The sequence below is a fragment of the Bombina bombina genome, chromosome 3 (genome assembly GCF_027579735.1).
Source record: "Bombina bombina isolate aBomBom1 chromosome 3, aBomBom1.pri, whole genome shotgun sequence".
NCBI lineage: Eukaryota > Metazoa > Chordata > Amphibia > Anura > Bombinatoridae > Bombina > Bombina bombina.
This window is the reverse complement of record NC_069501.1, coordinates 993,685,551-993,703,871: the sequence shown is the minus strand read 5'-3', so window position 1 is coordinate 993,703,871 and position 18,321 is coordinate 993,685,551. Positions and strand designations below refer to the sequence as shown.

The following is an 18,321-nucleotide window of genomic DNA, read 5'->3' as shown; positions in this document are numbered from 1 at the left end:
CTTTGACAGACTTGCTGTCTAGCCAATCAGTGCCTACTCCCAGATAACTTCTCGTGCACGAGCACAGTGTTATCTATATGAAATACGTGAACTAACACCCTCTAGTGGTGAAAAACTGTTAAAATGCAATCTGAAAGAGGTGGGCTTCAAGGTCTAATAAATTAGCATATGAACCTCCTAGGTCAAGCTTTCAACTAAGAATACCAAGAGAACAAAGCAAAATTGGTGATAAAAGTAAATTGGAAAATTGTTTAAAATTACATGCTCTATCTGAATCATGAAACTTTATTTTGGCCTAGACTGTCCCTTTAATTGAGCCAGTAGAGGCCTTGTATCAGAGCATATGTGAACTTCACTTTTTCTCAGCCCATGTGTGATGCTATGCCTGGGAGACTGGCACTCTAATACAAATTTTGCATGTGTATCCCACAGTACAGTGTTAATGACAGCAATTTTTTCAGTGGCAGCCTTAAAGGGACACTGAAACCAAATTTTTTCTTTTGTGATTCAGATAGAGCATGACATTTTAAGCAACTTTCTAATTTACTCCTATTATCAAATGTTCTTTATTCTCTTGGTATCTTTATTTGAAATGCAAGAATGTAAGTTTAGATGCCGGCCCATTTTTGGTGAACAACCTAGGTTGTCCTTGCTGATTGGTGGATAAATTCATCCACCAATCAAAAACTGCTCTCCAGAGTCTGAACCAAGAAAAAAAGCTTAGATGCCTTCTTTTTCATATAAAGATAGCAAGAGAACGAAGCAACATTGATAATAGGAGTAAATTAGAAAGTTGCTTAAAATTGCATGCTCTATCTGAATCATGAAAAAAAAATGTTGGGTTCAGTGTCCCTTTAAAGAGACAGTATACACCAATGTTCATAAAACTGCATGTAATTCACACTACTTTAAAGAATAGTATGCACAGATACTGATATAAAAATCCAGTATAAAACAGTTTAAAAAATTACCTAGAAGCTCCTAGTTTAGCTCTGTTGAAAAGGTTAACTGGAACACCCACTGAAAGTGGTTGTATAGCAAAAACAGCAGACACTCCCTTTTCCCCCTCCCCCTTCCTCTGCATATGAAAAGACTCTTTGCACAAACAGGAGCAAGCTGTATATAACATCAGTATACTTCTAAAACTTTGGGCTTGGTTAGGAGTCTGAAAATCAGCGCAATGTTAATTAAAAATAATAAACCCTGTGTAGGCTATATAAATGGATCATCTACAAAACATTTATGCAAAGAAAAATCTAGGGCAAGATTACATATGTAGCGTCGGCTACGGATGTGTTGATCACGAATACGGTGCCGCATACAAATGCGGCGTGTATATTTAACCCATCGCTCGCTAATTAACATAGAACCGGCGTTGCAAGTCGTATCACATATTGAGCTTAAGGACTTACGCTCGAAAATGGAGAAATGTTACGCCATATTCACCTTGCCACACATAGGCAGGCGCAGCAAGCCTTGCGCTGAATATGAAACTACCGTAACTGCCTAGAAGTATTGAGACACCGAACGCATTCGCAATATCTACCTGTCAACCGTTACCCCCCCACCGCAATAACTAAAATGTATTAACCCCTAATTCGCCAACCCCCACATTGCAAAGTACCTAATAAAGTTATTAACCCCTAATCCACCACCCACCCAAAACACAAAGTATCTAATTACACTATTAATCCCTAATCCGCCAACCACCCACATCACAAACTACCTAATTTTAATATTAACCCCTAAACCGCCATCCCCTACAATGAAATCTACCTAATTAAAGGGACACGAAACCCACATTTTTTCTTTCATGATTTATAAAGAGCATGCAATTTTAAACAACTTTCTAATTTACTTCATTTGCTTTACATCCTTTGCTGAAAAGCATATCTAGATAGGCTCAGTAGCTGCTGATTGGTAACTTCACATATGTCTCATGTGATTGGCTCACACATATGCATTGCTATTTCTTCAACAAATGATATCTAAAGAATGAAGCAAATTAGATAATAGAAGTAAATTGGAATGTTGTTTAAAATTGTAATCTCTAGCTGAATCATGAGAGAGAACTTTTTGGTTTAGTATCCCTTTAATTGATTAACCCTTAAACTTCCATCCACCACAATGCAATTTACCTAATTAACCTATTAACCCCTAAACCGTCACCCCCCACCACGCAAAGTATTAATATAATCACTAAGCCCCCTAACCTAACACCCCTAATTAACTCTAATTACATAAAATAAGACTTCTTTAAAAAAATAAATTAAATTACCAAAATAAAAAAATCCTAACTTTTTTTTTTAAAATAAAAAATCCTAACATTACATTAAAAAAAATGTAATGTTAGAATTTTTTAATTTAAGATACGATTTTTTTATTTTTAAAGGCTATTGGTAGTTTAATGTTAGATCAGGGGGTGTGTGGTTTTTTTTGTTGTTTTTTTTTTTTAGGGGTATTTAGGTTTAAACTTTTATTTTTTTATTTTTTTTTCTGTAATTTTTAGATTTTTTTTTTTTTTTTTTTTTGTAATAGATTTTTGCATTTTAATCTTAGTTTTTTTAGGTAGTCTTTATCTTATGTAAGTGTAGTTAATTGGGGTTAATTTAGGGGGTGTTAGGTTAGGGGGCTTAGTGATTAGATTAATACTTTGCATTGTGGGGGATGGCGGTTTAGGGGTTAATACGTTAGGTAGATTGCGTTGTGGGGGTTGACAGATTAGGGGTTAATAATTTTTAAAAGGTAGTTTGAGTTGTGGGGGATGGTGGTTTAGGGGTTAATAGTGTTGATAGGTATTTTGCGTTGCGAGGGGATGGCCGATTAGGGGTTAATACATTTATTAGGTAGTTTGTGATGTGGGGGTTGGCGGACTAGGGGTTGATAGTTTTAAATAGGTTGCTTTGTGGGGGATGGCGGTTTAGAGGTTAATAGATTTTATTAGTAGTTGAGATGTGGGGGGGTGGTGGATTAGAGTTTTTGATGTGTTGGGTTCATTTTTGGGAGGCGGGTTAGATTTTTACAGGCAATTTTTTTTTTTTTTGGGGATACTTAGATAGTATGCCTTAGTCCAAGACTTCTAACCATAAGCGTTCCTGGACCTCAGCTTGGAAAATTCATTTTTTTTTTTTTTTTCTCCGTTGCTAGCTGCACACTCACCTAACTCTGTGGTCACTTCTCTCCCCATAGGCTGGAGGAAAACAGCGCTGCAAGTATTGTGTATGGTACCTTGCTACTGGCAGCTCCCTCCCCTTCTCTTTGTGCTTTACTTAGCTAAGCAACATGAGACAACAGTAATCCACCCCACTGACTTCTGCCTCCTGATTTTACAACTAGAAACTGCTTTGTAAAATCGGAAACAATAGAGTTAACATAGTTATCTCTCTATGTAATCCTCAAAACATACCTGGCTCCTAGATTTTGAACCTATCTGTCAAGCCCTGGTATAGCCCCTTTAAATGGTGGCGACTGGGTGTTAGTCACTGGCTGTGATTTTGGTTATTGTTAAACAAGACATGGTTCTTTGTCTTTTTCATTACTTTTTTTTTATTTATATTTTATTTATATTTAATTATTTTACATTTCTGTCTTGCTAAAACTTGTCACCTTCGGGAAGTGCTCCGGCTTTGACCAACATTTCCTCTTTAGTTGTATCCTATATCTCCAAGTTTTGGCTCTCTCCAAGTAGAAATGGTGCAAGTATTCCAGCACAATGTGCCTGTAAATACTGCTCTTTGGTCTCAAAGGTTATCAAGTGGTCTTCCACATCATCTTGGAACATTCTTTTGGATTTGCTGCTCTGTCACAGTTCTAACGCACCACTGATTTGAGCATACATTCTAAGATTGGACAGCTGCAGCCTGTAAGTGTTTTTAGTATCCCTCTTTTTTTTTTTTTTTTTTTTTTTTTAAATTTTATGGGCTTCAAGGCATACTTATCGGTTGGGGGGGGTCTAGTGCACCTGAAAATGTCAACATAACTGTGTGTATAATGTGTATTTTTTTTTTTTTCTTTCTCACAAATTCTGGTAATACTTGGCTTACAGCAACACACACCACACAACAGACGACATGGCTTTGGTTGCAAGAATGAAACCTAATTCTTATCATTTGTTACATTGCAAAGTTTGCAAGAGATTTGAATAATGATATGGATTGTATTAAATTCAGATTATCGTGGAGTGAAGTTAGTATAGATTTTATGGATGTGAAAATTTACATAAAGGCCAAGAAGGATTGGGTACTGATCTATTTAAGAAATATATGCCCATAATAGGTTTATACTATAACAGTGCCCGTTCCTTTTCTCTTATCAAATCATTACCTAGGAGTCAGCTCCTTGGAGTACAGAGGATAGTTTCTAAAGAAAATATGGTACAAATGAGACTTAAAGAAAGGGGTAACCAGTTTCTTGCTAGGGGATAGCCTAAGGAATTGAGAGCAAATAACATCAGAGAGGTATTGTATATGGAGAGAAGGTATACTTTAATAACGTGTAATAAAAATAAATCCATGGATTGAGTATTGTTTATATCTCAATATTTTAATCAGAGTAATTTGATTTCCAACCCAAAAGAAAGCATTGGCATAGTGAAAGAATGCAATCCCAATATCGATGCTTTTTAAAATACTCCCATTATAGCATATAAACGCGCACCCTCTTTGAGGGATAAATTTATTAGAGCAGATATTAACTCGAAAAAGAGCAATAGAACAGGGTATATAACTAGTAACAATTTAGGTTGCTTTCCCTGCTTAGGTTGTATGAATTGCAATGATTAAGGAGACACATTTTGTTCATCCAATGTCCGGTAAAGAATATCCAATTGATGGATATTTTACATCTAATATCAGTGTTCACCCCAGGACTTTTTTTTTTTAACAGGTGCATCACCTGGCTTATTTTACTGACCACACGGCTAAAAGTTTAGCCAATATTAAGCTACAATTAGCTAATATTAAACAGGTTTCATTTTTATTGCACAAATTTATCATTAAATAAATTTTTGGTAAAATATGCAATTTGTGCTTTGCAGGAAATAATATATTGGAAAATATTACTCTGCCCCCACCTGGCTACTTATGTGGAAAATACTGATTTTTGTGGTTTACCTTATCAAGTGCCTCTGTGGCAAAATGTTTATAGAAGCTTCTCTGAGAGGAATTAACAAGCCCCAGTCATCTGGTTTCTACTCCAGGTCCTGTTGACGCCCGTCTACTGCAGTTTCATTAAAGGGATACTGATCTCAATTTTTTTTTTCTTTCATGATTCAGATAGAGCATGCAATTTTAAGCAACTTTCTAATTTACTCCTATTAATTTTTCTTTGTTCTCTTGCTATCTTTACTTAAAAAGAAGTCATTTAAAGCTTAGGAGGCGGCCCATCTGATTTGTTGGAGTTTTTTAGCAGATTTTTTTTTCTAATTATATTGGTGTACTGTCTCTATAAATATTTCCACATGCTTATGTGTCTGTAAATATCACTGTGTGCTTTTGTCTGACATTTTAAATTGATACATACACTCAGATAATTTAGTGGTTTTGTAGGAAATTTCCTATGTTGCAATATGACAATATAAGATTTATGAGATGTGATGTCTGATTTTAGCCACTAGATGGAGTAATTTGTAACAGGAAGTAAATTTTGGAGAAAAAATTTGTCATAAAAATCTGTGTGTTTGTAATTCTATTTAGAACATCACTAAGAGCCCATGATGGGGCTTAAAACGTCCTTTTTCCTATCATGTGGAAGCAATAAAGAGGATTTATCATTTATTTTTAAAAAGAGGCTGGATTCCATTGTTTTTCATTGTGGATACTGGGATTGGCAGACACCTGCTGAATCCGTGCCCCAGCTGTATGTGTGCTGTCTTCATTGATAACATTTCTTTCATGTAATTAGCAAGAGTCCATGAGCTAGTGACGTATGGGATATACATTCCTACCAGGAGGGGCAAAGTTTCCCAAACCTCAAAATGCCTATAAATACACCCCTCACCACACCCACAATTCAGTTTTACAAACTTTGCCTCCGATGGAGGTGGTGAAGTAAGTTTGTGCTAGATTCTACGTTGATATGCGCTCCTCAGCAAGTTGGAGCCCGGTTTTCCTCTCAGCGTGCAGTGAATGTCAGAGGGATGTGAGGAGAGTATTGCCTATTTGAATGCAGTGATCTCCTTCTACGGGGTCTATTTCATAGGTTCTCTGTTATCGGTCGTAGAGATTCATCTCTTACCTCCCTTTTCAGATCGACGATATACTCTTATATATACCATTACCTCTGCTGATTCTCGTTTCAGTACTGGTTTGGCTATCTGCTATATGTAGATGAGTGTCCTGGGGTAAGTAAGTCTTATTTTCTGTGACACTCCAAGCTATGGTTGGGCACTTTGTTTATAAAGTTCTAAATATATGTATTCAAACATTTATTTGCCTTGACTCAGAATGTTTAACTTTCCTTATTTTCAGATAGTCAGTTTCATATTTGGGATAATGCATTTTAATTTAACATTTTTCTTACCTTAAAATTTGACTTTTTCCCTGTGGGCTGTTAGGCTCGCGGGGGCTGAAAATGCTTCATTTTATTGCGTCATTCTTGGCGCAGACTTTTTTGGCGCAAAAATTCTATTTCCGTTTCCGGCGTCATACGTGTCGCCGGAAGTTGCGTAATTTTTTGCGCCAAAAAGCATTTAGGCACCAAATAATGTGGGCGTCTTATTTAGCGTGAAAAAATATGGGCGTCGCTTTTGTCTCCACATTATTTAAGTCTCATTTTTTTTATTGCTTCTGGTTGCTAGAAGCTTGTTCTTTGGCATTTTTTCCCATTCCTGAAACTGTCATTTAAGGAATTTGATCAATTTTGCTTTATATATATGTTGTTTTTTCTCTTACATATTGCAAGATGTCTCGCGTTGCATCTGAGTCAGAAGATACTACAGGAAAATCGCTGTCAAGTGCTGAATCTACCAAAACTAAGTGTATCTGCTGTAAACTTTTGGTAGCTATTCCTCCAGCTGTTGTTTGTATTGATTGTCATGACAAACTTGTTAAAGCAGATAATATTTCCTTTAGTAAAGTACCATTGCCTGTTGCAGTTCCTTCAACATCTAAGGTGCAGAATGTTCCTGATAATATAAGAGATTTTGTTTCTGAATCCATAAAGAAGGCTATGTCTGTTATTTCTCCTTCTAGTAAACGTAAAAAATCTTTTAAAACTTCTCTCCCTACAGATGAATTTTTAAATGAACATCATCATTCTGATGATTCCTCTGGTTCAGAGGATTCTGTCTCAGAGGTTGATGCTGATAAATCTTCATATTTATTTAAAATGGAATTTATTCGTTCTTTACTTAAAGAAGTACTAATTGCTTTAGAAATAGAGGATTCTGGTCCTCTTGATACTAATTCTAAACGTTTAGATAAGGTATTTAAAGCTCCTGTGGTTATTCCAGAAGTTTTTCCTGTTCCTAATGCTATTTCTGCATTAATTTCCAAAGAATGGGATAATTTGGGTAATTCATTTACTCCTTCTAAACGTTTTAAGCAATTATATCCTGTGCCGTCTGACAGATTAGAATTTTGGGACAAGATCCCTAAAGTTGATGGGGCTATTTTTACCCTTGCTAAACGTACTACTATTCCTACGTCAGATGGTACTTCCTTTAAGGATCCTCTAGATAGGAAAATTGAATCCTTTCTAAGAAAAGCTTATCTGTGTTCAGGTAATCTTCTTAGACCTGCTATATCTTTGGCTGATGTTGCTGCAGCTTCAACTTTTTGGTTGGAAACTTTAGCACAACAAGTAACACATCGTGATTCTCATGATATTATTATTCTTCTTCAGCATGCTAATAATTTTATCTGTGATGCCATTTTTGATATTATCAGAGTTGATGTCAGGTTTATGTCTCTAGCTATTTTAGCTAGAAGAGCTTTATGGCTTAAAACTTGGAATGCTGATATGGCTTCTAAATCAACTTTACTTTCCATTTCTTTCCAGGGTAACAAATTATTTGGTTCTCAGTTGGATTCCATTATTTCAACTGTTACTGGTGGGAAAGGAACTTTTTTACCACAGGATAAAAAATCTAAAGGTAAAAACAGGGCTAATAATCGTTTTCGTTCCTTTCGTTTCAACAAAGAACAAAAGCCTGATCCTTCATCCTCAGGAGCAGTTTCAGTTTGGAGACCATCTCCAGTCTGGAATAAATCCAAGCCAGCTAGAAAGGCAAAGCCTGCTTCTAAGTCCACATGAAGGTGCGGCCCTCATTCCAGCTCAGCTGGTAGGGGGCAGGTTACGTTTTTTCAAGGAAATTTGGATCAATTCTGTTCACAATCTTTGGATTCAGAGCATTGTTTCAGAAGGGTACAGAATTGGTTTCAAGTTGAGACCTCCTGCAAAGAGATTTTTTCTTTCCCGTGTCCCAGTAAATCCAGTAAAAGCTCAAGCATTTCTGAAATGTGTTTCAGATCTAGAGTTGACTGGAGTAATTATGCCAGTTCCAGTTCCGGAACAGGGGATGGGGTTTTATTCAAATCTCTTCATTGTACCAAAGAAGGAGAATTCTTTCAGACCAGTTCTGGATCTAAAAATATTGAATCATTATGTAAGGATACCAACATTCAAGATGGTAACTGTAAGGACTATCTTACCTTTTGTTCAGCAAGGGAATTATATGTCCACAATAGATTTACAGGATGCATATCTGCATATTCCGATTCATCCAGATCATTATCAGTTCCTGAGATTCTCGTTTCTGGACAAGCATTACCAATTTGTGGCTCTGCCGTTTGGCCTAGCTACAGCTCCAAGAATTTTTACAAAGGTTCTCGGTGCCCTGCTGTCTGTAATCGGAGAACAGGGTATTGTGGTATTTCCTTATTTGGACGATATCTTGGTACTTGCTCAGTCTTTACATTTAGTAGAATCTCATACGAATCGACTTGTGTTGTTTCTTCAAGATCATGGTTGGAGGATCAATTTACCAAAAAGTTCTTTGATTCCTCAGACAAGGGTAACTTTTCTGGGTTTCCAGATGGATTCAGTGTCCATGACTCTGTCTTTAACAGACAAGAGACGTCTAAAGTTGATTGCAGCTTGTCGAAACCTTCAGTCACAATCATTCCCTTCGGTAGCCTTATGCATGGAAATTCTAGGTCTTATGACTGCTGCATCGGACGCGATCCCCTTTGCTCGTTTTCACATGCGACCTCTTCAGCTCTGTATGCTGAAGCAATGGTGCAAGGATTACACGAAGATATCTCAATTAATATCTTTAAAACCGATTGTTCGACACTCTCTAACAAGGTGGACAGATCACCATCGTTTAATTCAGGGGGCTTCTTTTGTGCTTCCGACTTGGACTGTAATTTCAACAGATGCAAGTCTCACAGGTTGGGGAGCTGTGTGGGGATCTCTGACGGCACAAGGAGTTTGGGAATCTCAGGAGGTGAGATTACCGATCAATATTTTGGAACTCCGTGCAATTTTCAGAGCTCTTCAGTTTTGGCCTCTTCTGAAGAGAGAATCGTTCATTTGTTTTCAGACAGACAATGTCACAACTGTGGCATACATCAATCATCAAGGAGGGACTCACAGTCCTCTGGCTATGAAAGAAGTATCTCGAATTTTGGTTTGGGCGGAATCCAGCTCCTGTCTAATCTCTGCGGTTCATATCCCAGGTGTAGACAATTGGGAAGCGGATTATCTCAGTCGCCAAACGTTGCATCCGGGCGAATGGTCTCTTCACCCAGAGGTATTTCTTCAGATTGTTCAAATGTGGGAACTTCCAGAAATAGATCTGATGGCGTCCCATCTAAACAAGAAACTTCCCAGGTATCTGTCCAGATCCCGGGATCCTCAGGCGGAGGCAGTGGATGCATTATCTCTTCCTTGGAAGTATCATCCTGCCTATATCTTTCCACCTCTAGTTCTTCTTCCAAGAGTAATCTCCAAGATTCTGAAGGAATGCTCGTTTGTTCTGCTGGTAGCTCCGGCATGGCCTCACAGGTTTTGGTATGCGGATCTTGTCCGGATGGCCTCTTGCCAACCGTGGACTCTTCCGTTAAGACCAGACCTTCTGTCACAAGGTCCTTTTTTCCATCAGGATCTGAAATCCTTAAATTTAAAGGTATGGAGATTGAACGCTTGATTCTTGGTCAAAGAGGTTTCTCTGACTCTGTGATTAATACTATGTTACAGGCTCGTAAATCTGTATCTCGAGAAATATATTATAGAGTCTGGAAGACTTATATTTCTTGGTGTCTTTCTCATCATTTTTCCTGGCATTCTTTTAGAATACCGAGAATTTTACAGTTTCTTCAAGATGGTTTAGATAAGGGTTTGTCCGCAAGTTCTTTGAAAGGACAAATCTCTGCTCTTTCTGTTCTTTTTCACAGAAAGATTGCTATTCTTCCTGATATTCATTGTTTTGTACAAGCTTTGGTTCGTATAAAACCTGTCATTAAGTCAATTTCTCCTCCTTGGAGTTTGAATTTGGTTCTGGGGGCTCTTCAAGCTCCTCCGTTTGAACCTATGCATTCATTGGACATTAAATTACTTTCTTGGAAAGTTTTGTTCCTTTTGGCCATCTCTTCTGCCAGAAGAGTTTCTGAATTATCTGCTCTTTCTTGTGAGTCTCCTTTTCTGATTTTTCATCAGGATAAGGCGGTGTTGCGAACTTCTTTTGAATTTTTACCTAAGTTGTGAATTCCAACAACATTAGTAGAGAAATTGTGGTTCCTTCATTATGTCCTAATCCTAAGAATTCTAAGGAGAAATTGTTGCATTCTTTGGATGTTGTTAGAGCTTTGAAATATTATGTTGAAGCTACGAAATCTTTTCGTAAGACTTCTAGTCTATTTGTTATCTTTTCCGGTTCTAGAAAAGGCCAGAAAGCTTCTGACATTTCTTTGGCATCTTGGTTGAAATCTTTAATTCATCTTGCCTATGTTGAGTCGGGTAAAACTCCGCCTCAGAGAATTACAGCTCATTCTACTAGGTCAGTTTCTACTTCCTGGGCGTTTAGGAATGAAGCTTCGGTTGACCAGATCTGCAAAGCAGCAACTTGGTCCTCTTTGCATACTTTTACTAAATTCTACCATTTTGATGTATTTTCTTCTTCTGAAGCAGTTTTTGGTAGAAAAGTACTTCAGGCAGCGGTTTCAGTTTGAATCTTCTGCTTATGTTTTTCGTTAAACTTTATTTTGGGTGTGGATTATTTTCAGCAGGAATTGGCTGTCTTTATTTTATCCCTCCCTCTCTAGTGACTCTTGTGTGGAAAGATCCACATCTTGGGTAGTCATTATCCCATACGTCACTAGCTCATGGACTCTTGCTAATTACATGAAAGAAAACATAATTTATGTAAGAACTTACCTGATAAATTCATTTCTTTCATATTAGCAAGAGTCCATGAGGCCCGCCCTTTTTTTGTGGTGGTTATGATTTTGTATAAAGCACAATTATTCCAATTCCTTATTTTATATGCTTTCGCACCTTTTTTTTCTTATCACCCCACTTCTTGGCTATTCGTTAAACTGAATTGTGGGTGTGGTGAGGGGTGTATTTATAGGCATTTTGAGGTTTGGGAAACTTTGCCCCTCCTGGTAGGAATGTATATCCCATACGTCACTAGCTCATGGACTCTTGCTAATATGAAAGAAATGAATTTATCAGGTAAGTTCTTACATAAATTATGTTTTCATCAAATTGACATTGGGACTTTGCATTCAATTGCTATATCCGTTTATTATATTCTGAATATTTATTAACTGAAAGTGCAGCGCTACTACACTCTTTGTAATTTCTGAAACCTCAGGAATGTGCACATCTTCAGCACTCTATGGCAGCAGTGTATGCGACTTTGTGTAACATTTCTACAAACGTTATTGCAAATACTCTGCCATAGAGGGCTAAATACCTGTGCATGCTCCTGAGGTCCTATGGGCCCACCTAATTTTACTCCTCGACAAATGATACCATGAAATCAAAACAAATTTGATTCCTTTTTAAAGGGACAGTAAATTAAAAATTAAACTTTAACGATTCAAAGCGTGCAATTTTAAACAACTTTCTAATTACTTCTGTTAACTCCATTTGCTTTGGCCTCTTGGTGTCCTTTGATGAAAAACATATCTAGGTATGCTTAGGAGTAGCCTCTTGTTGTTTTACCCTGTGTTCCACTAGCTCCCAGTAATAAATTGCTGCTTCTTCAACAAAGGATGCTAATAGAATAAAGCAAATTTTGATAGTAGAAGTAAAATGGAAGTTTTAAATTGTTTGCTCTATCTGAATTATGAAATAAAAATTTTGGATTTTGGTCATTTTTAAAGGGACATGAAACCCAAAATTGTTCTTTCATGATTCAGATAGAGAATAATACTTTAAATAACTTTCTAATTTACTTAAATTAGATCAGCACTCTCCAAAACACAAAGTCAATTTTCCAGGGTGCTCCTGAACAAACTTATCCACAATTTCAAAAATAGTCAGGCACTCTCCGGTGTTAAATCCAAAGTTTTTCCTTTTTTATTGTGTCGTTTCGGGGTGTTTAGCCCCTTCCTTAGACAAAAAATACATATACAAAACATACCAAACTTACCCTCCTATATACCCCATAAAGTGCAGTTAATTGAACCCAGGTGTGTCGGATCGGCGTCCCATTAACGCTACTGCGCATGCGTCAACGGCCTTTTACGGCAACACACCTGGGACAAATCTAAAAAGCAAATTGGAAATGCACAAACATGATTAACATAATTATTCTCATTGATAGCGTACAGATTGCGAGTAATTAATCACTCATATTATCGTCTGTCTAGCAATTAGATCCAAATAGCAGTATATTGCATAGTACACGTCCCCTACAATACAAATTGCGCCTTGTTCATATACTGTAAAAATATAATATAATCAAAGCCTGCTAGGTCTCAATTGCTCGCTATTGTGACTCGTAGTCAGTAAACGCATACAGTTTCATACAGATTATACAAAGGTGGCTAGATACAATATCGAGTCAAGTATACAAGACATGAGAAGTATAAACTCCAAAGACATACTGATTTCAAACTGGTGGACCGTTAACTGTTTAAATGCCCCCAATTGGTAGTCTTAGTATATCAAATAGTAAGTCAGACTTGACCAGTCCGTTGACTTATGTCACCTATCCATCAGTGTTATGGATGTATGTTGCAATACTATGTTCCCTACGTATCTGTAATTCGAGTTTAAAATATGTGCATATACCAATACCAGTGGTGCTGCGGTGTCAGTCGTCAAGTCCGAGCCTGTGTAGTCAGTAAAGCAAAATACCGCTGTTTGCATAAAACATAGTTAGTTAATCACGGGCTTACACCTATCTCTGGTAATGTGTTATGTGCCACTATAGTAAAGAACCATATACTGGTTACCCGTCTCCAGACGCCGGTCCGCATTTGTTAAAGCAGATTGTACTGTGATTCAATTGATCAAAATAGGACCTGGGTGTCACTAGTATTGCGTTGCTGCCTCCCCAGTAGTGTGGTGGACTTTTAACTATGTGTTTACCCTATTAAAATTGGCCAATGGGACCAACCATATGGAAGTAGACATCAAGTTGGTGCTAACATCAGTAATCTCAGATACGGACTGTAGTTATATATTACTGGGTCATTGTAACGAGAACCCTGTTTATACATATAGGTACATAGTTAGAGGGTTTCAGTGCAATCAACAACCAGTTACATGGAAAAAGACATACAGTGTATTCCCACAATGACAAATTAAATACTACATCAGAGAAAACAATGCATATCCATATTGGTGTTGAGGCCTCTGGGGACTAGAGTTTGTAAATTAAAAATCCACCTGCTCTCTTTCTGTAGCAACAATTTTGCTCTGTCTCCACCCCTACTCAAAGGCGGAACATGATCAATTATCATGTACTTCAACTCAGAGACTGAGTGCTTGGCCGTTAAGTGTTTGGCGACCGGTTGGTCTGCCTTGCCCTCTGCCAATGCGCTTCTGATGGCACACCGATGATTAGCCATGCGAGTCCTCAGGTCATCATTTAGTGTTTTACCAACATAGTATTTTTGTGTGTATATATCTTTCACTATCTTGAGGCCTACACCTCAGTATAGTGTTTGTTTATAATAGCAGCCTATATCCATCTGAATATATATATATATATATATATATATATATATATATATATATATATATATATATATATATATATATATATATACCAAATGAGGAAGGCACTCTCCGGATTTAACCAAGGGTAACACTTAAAGCCCTTAATATGACGTTTTGGGGTGTTATCCCCTTTTTCTCTCTAAAATCTACAGGCACCAAGTGAATTACAGAGGACGTTCGGCACAGAACGCACGTTATCATGCGGCGTCTGTGTCCTAGCAACCAACTAACCACAAATAGCCTTACTCGCTGATCAAAACGATACCCGGTGCAAACATAATAGAAATAAAAACAATACTGTAACAATATACATACAACTGGTCAAGCAATGTATTTACTAATCATCAGAGGATATTCCCTATACAATAGAAATAAAAACAATACTGTAACAATATACATACAACTGGTCAAGCAATGTATTTACTAATCATCAGAGGATATTCCCTATACAATAGAAATAAAAACAATACTGTAACAATATACAAACAACTGGTCAAGCAATGTATTTACTAATCATCAGAGGATATTCCCTATACTAACTTCACCAACTATCAAAAAGACCAACTCTCCTAACTGGCTAGATCGATGTATTAAGCAACGATATGGTACAGACTCTGTTTATATCCGCTGTATAGACCTTACAGATATAGACCATTTCACCTATGCCGTAGATGGAGGTACAGCCCATCAATATGCCACACTAACATAAGACAAAACATATAAGACTAAACAAGGCATACACATGAGAGAAATAAAATAAAGAAAAATAGAAATAATAGTAATTAAATAAAAAATAACTAAGAAGAACAAAGAAAATAAATATAAATAAAAACAAAAAATAAATAAAAATTAAACCCAAAACTGAGCAAAAACGGATAAAGATAAATATAAACCAACCAAAAGGAGAAAAGAAAAAAATATATAACCACCAATCGGCAGCTAGAACCTAGGTTCTTTGCTGCTCCTGAGCTTACCTAGATAAACCATTCAGCAAAGGATAACGAGAGAATTTTTTTTTAAAATTTAAAGAATATAAGTAACTAGTCCTAAAGCCCATTCACACGGGCCATTTTTTGCAGTACATTGGTCCCACCCCTTGCGCTCTCTTCCCCCCCCCCCTTTCTTTTGCTCTCTTTCTTTCCCCCTCTCTATCTCGCGTGCCCGGCCATGCCCACTTCTGCCCGCACCGCAGATCAGGTAGGGATTCTAAGGCCAGGTGTGTTTTGTCCTTGTGCTGTCTCTACTGCGCATGACAGCTTCGGACAAACACACTTGGCCTTTTTATATTATAGGCTTTGGAAAGCTTTTTTTCTTTTTAAATTGTATGCTCTGTCTAAATCATGAATGTATAATTATGATTTACTGTCCCTTTAACTCAGTAACCTCAAATTCAAGTGGAGAGCCTATGTTGTACTTAAAGGGACATTATACACTAGATTTTTCTTTGCATAAATGTTTTGTAGATGTTCCATTTTATATAGTCCATACTGGTGTGTTTTTAGTATAGTTTTGCTTATTTGTAAATACCATTGCTCTGATTTTCAGATTCCTAACCAAGCCCTAAAGTTTAAGGAGAATACCGATGTATACCTACTCCAGCTGGCTCCCGTTTGTGTAAAGAGTCTCTTCATATGCAGAGGAAGGGGGAGGGGTAGTGTCTATTGTTTTTGCTATAATCAGTGGGTGTTCCAGTAACCTTTTTAACAGTGCTAAACTTGGAGCTTCTAAGTAAGTTTTTAAATGGGTTTTATACTAGATTTTTTGATCGGTATCTGTGCATATTATTCTTTATAGTAATGTCTATTACATGCAGTTAAATGAAAACTAATGTGTATACTGTCCCTTTAAAACTTCATTTGTTTATAATATATTTTTTTTATTGTAATCGTTTGCAGATATGCTGAAGTAGAGGTTTGAATCAATTGCAATAAAGCTCTGAAATTACAATGTTTTTTAACTTGATTTTATTCATAGGTCGTTTTTATACTTTAAACATTTATTTTTTATTTTTTAAATATAATCTCTTTGCTATACAGCTAGCAGAACTGAAGCAAGAGTGTTTGTCACATGGCTTGGATGCAAAAGGAAACAAGCAGGATTTAATCAACAGACTGCAAACATACCTTGATGAACATGGTAAGACAAGTGTGGTGTTGTGTTTTTTTTGTTTTTTACAGTTCACAATTGACACCATTACTATTCTGCAATTGGTACAACTACCTTCCTGAAGTTTTAAGTGGTGGGGACCCCTACATATTTACTGAGTCAATTGTATTGCTACCTATTTTGAGCTAAGCAAAAAGGATCTTGCCACCCCTTGACCATTAAGGCTTCTGCCTGCGTCTTTGCAACTGGCCAACCTTTCTAGACTTGAGAGCATTGCTCCTGGGGTTTACAAAATAGATTAATGGACTACTGTTGAATCTTATCATGCATTTTGAGTTATGAATATTTTAGTGTAGTAGTGCTCACTTTATAGAACCCTTTTTTTCTTTTTTTTAAAAACAATCCTCTTAGCCACATAGGCTGTAGCTCTGCCAAAAAAATAACTGTCTTTCTAAAACATTTGTTTACAGCTGAAGAGGAGGCAAATGAGGAAGATGTTTTAGGAGAAGAAACAGAGGTAAATGCACAATAGTAATGTATAACTTATCCTATGGACAAGATTAGAGAACAGAAAACATATATACATACATCTAAATTCCATAAAGAATGTTCACTTAGTCCATCATCAAGTAAATCAATTATAGGCTCAAAGTGTAGCGTAAATATAAAATATCATATTACTTCCTACATTAGTACACGGTAGTTAAATCAACAGGTTGTTAAAAGGGGAATTCAACTGTCCCTTTTTTAAAAATGAGAAAATACTTAAGGCTTGGTTCCCTGCTTCACTCTATGATAAGCTCCCCAGTAATTACCTTCTAGTATAACTAGCTACAACTGAAACTCTTGCACCAGGCCACTCACTCTTTCTCCTGGTGGTGTGAATAGCACCACCCAAAGTTGGTTTTCACATATCTGCACCTCAGATATCTGAAAAGTGGAAGGCCGAGTGCCAAATTTCAAGCTGGATATCAATAGTAACATGAACGTGCCAGCAAGCTTCAATAAAAGCACTCATTCTTAAAAGGATACGAAACCCACATTTTTTTCTTTCATGATTTTGATAGAGCACACAATTTTTAAGCAAATTTCTCATTTACTCCTATTACCAATTTTTCTTTGTTCTATTGGTATCTTTAGTTGAAAAGCAGGAATGTAAGCTTAGAAGCTGGCCCATTTTTGGTTCAGTACCCTTGGTGGCTTCCAAAAATGGGCCGGCTTCATGCTGTATCTGAATAATTTGGGTTTAATGTCGCTTTAATGTTATGCATACAAACACAAACAGAAAATACAAGCCATACTTATGACAGCCAGTGATGCTCTCCTATGTGTTTCTGCTCTCACTGCTTTACTTAGACGCAATATAAACAATTTAAAATGTTAAGCAACCGTAGATCAACGTTCATTGGCACTTCCTGTCATAGTAAATCTCATCTTAAAGGGCCACTGTAAGTAAATATTATCTATGCCTGTTACTAACTAACTACCCCAAATACACTTTTTATCAATAGCATTTCATTAACATATCTCTACCGTATATCAGAAATCTTGTCTGCAAATTTAATTGTTTTCCAAACCCACTCTGTGGGTATCCTTTGCTCTGTACCAATCCGTTTACAATACCTAGGTTTCAAAATGGCGCTTTAAACACAAAGTTATTGGTTTAAGTATTTTGAACACTCAGTGCTGAAAATAGTGGGCAGGATAACGTGACATCATCGGCGAATAAAAGATATAACTTTTAGAACGTTATGAAACTTCGTTTTGGAGAAAATATAGGTCAGTAGGTTTTAATTAATGTTTATTAACTTTAATATGTTAGTTGTTTAGCTTAAAAATTATAACAAAGTAATCCTTTAACACTGCCTAGAATGTTCACAATGCTTCTTTCCAGAGTCTTAAATGGGCATGAAGGAATGAAGTTCCAGCAAATGTGGTAGTGGTGCTTGTTCAGTCAGTGGCAGTTTTCACTCAGAATTAGCAGTTCTACTTAGGAGCCGCAGAGTACTTTGTGTTTAAACCCTTTGCAGGATTGAC

General features: G+C 36.8%; 1 protein-coding gene across 2 annotated transcripts in view; it reads left to right on the top strand.

The window, feature by feature from the left end:
- The window catches only part of SARNP (SAP domain containing ribonucleoprotein), a 360,966-nt gene that overhangs the window by 5,947 nt on the left and 336,698 nt on the right, over positions 1 to 18,321 (top strand). For both annotated transcript variants that reach the window (XM_053708128.1, XM_053708129.1), the window contains exons 2-3: positions 16,215 to 16,314; positions 16,755 to 16,801. In XM_053708128.1, coding sequence (XP_053564103.1) covers positions 16,215 to 16,314; positions 16,755 to 16,801 — 147 coding nt within the window. The remainder of the gene's footprint in view (positions 1 to 16,214; positions 16,315 to 16,754; positions 16,802 to 18,321) is intronic.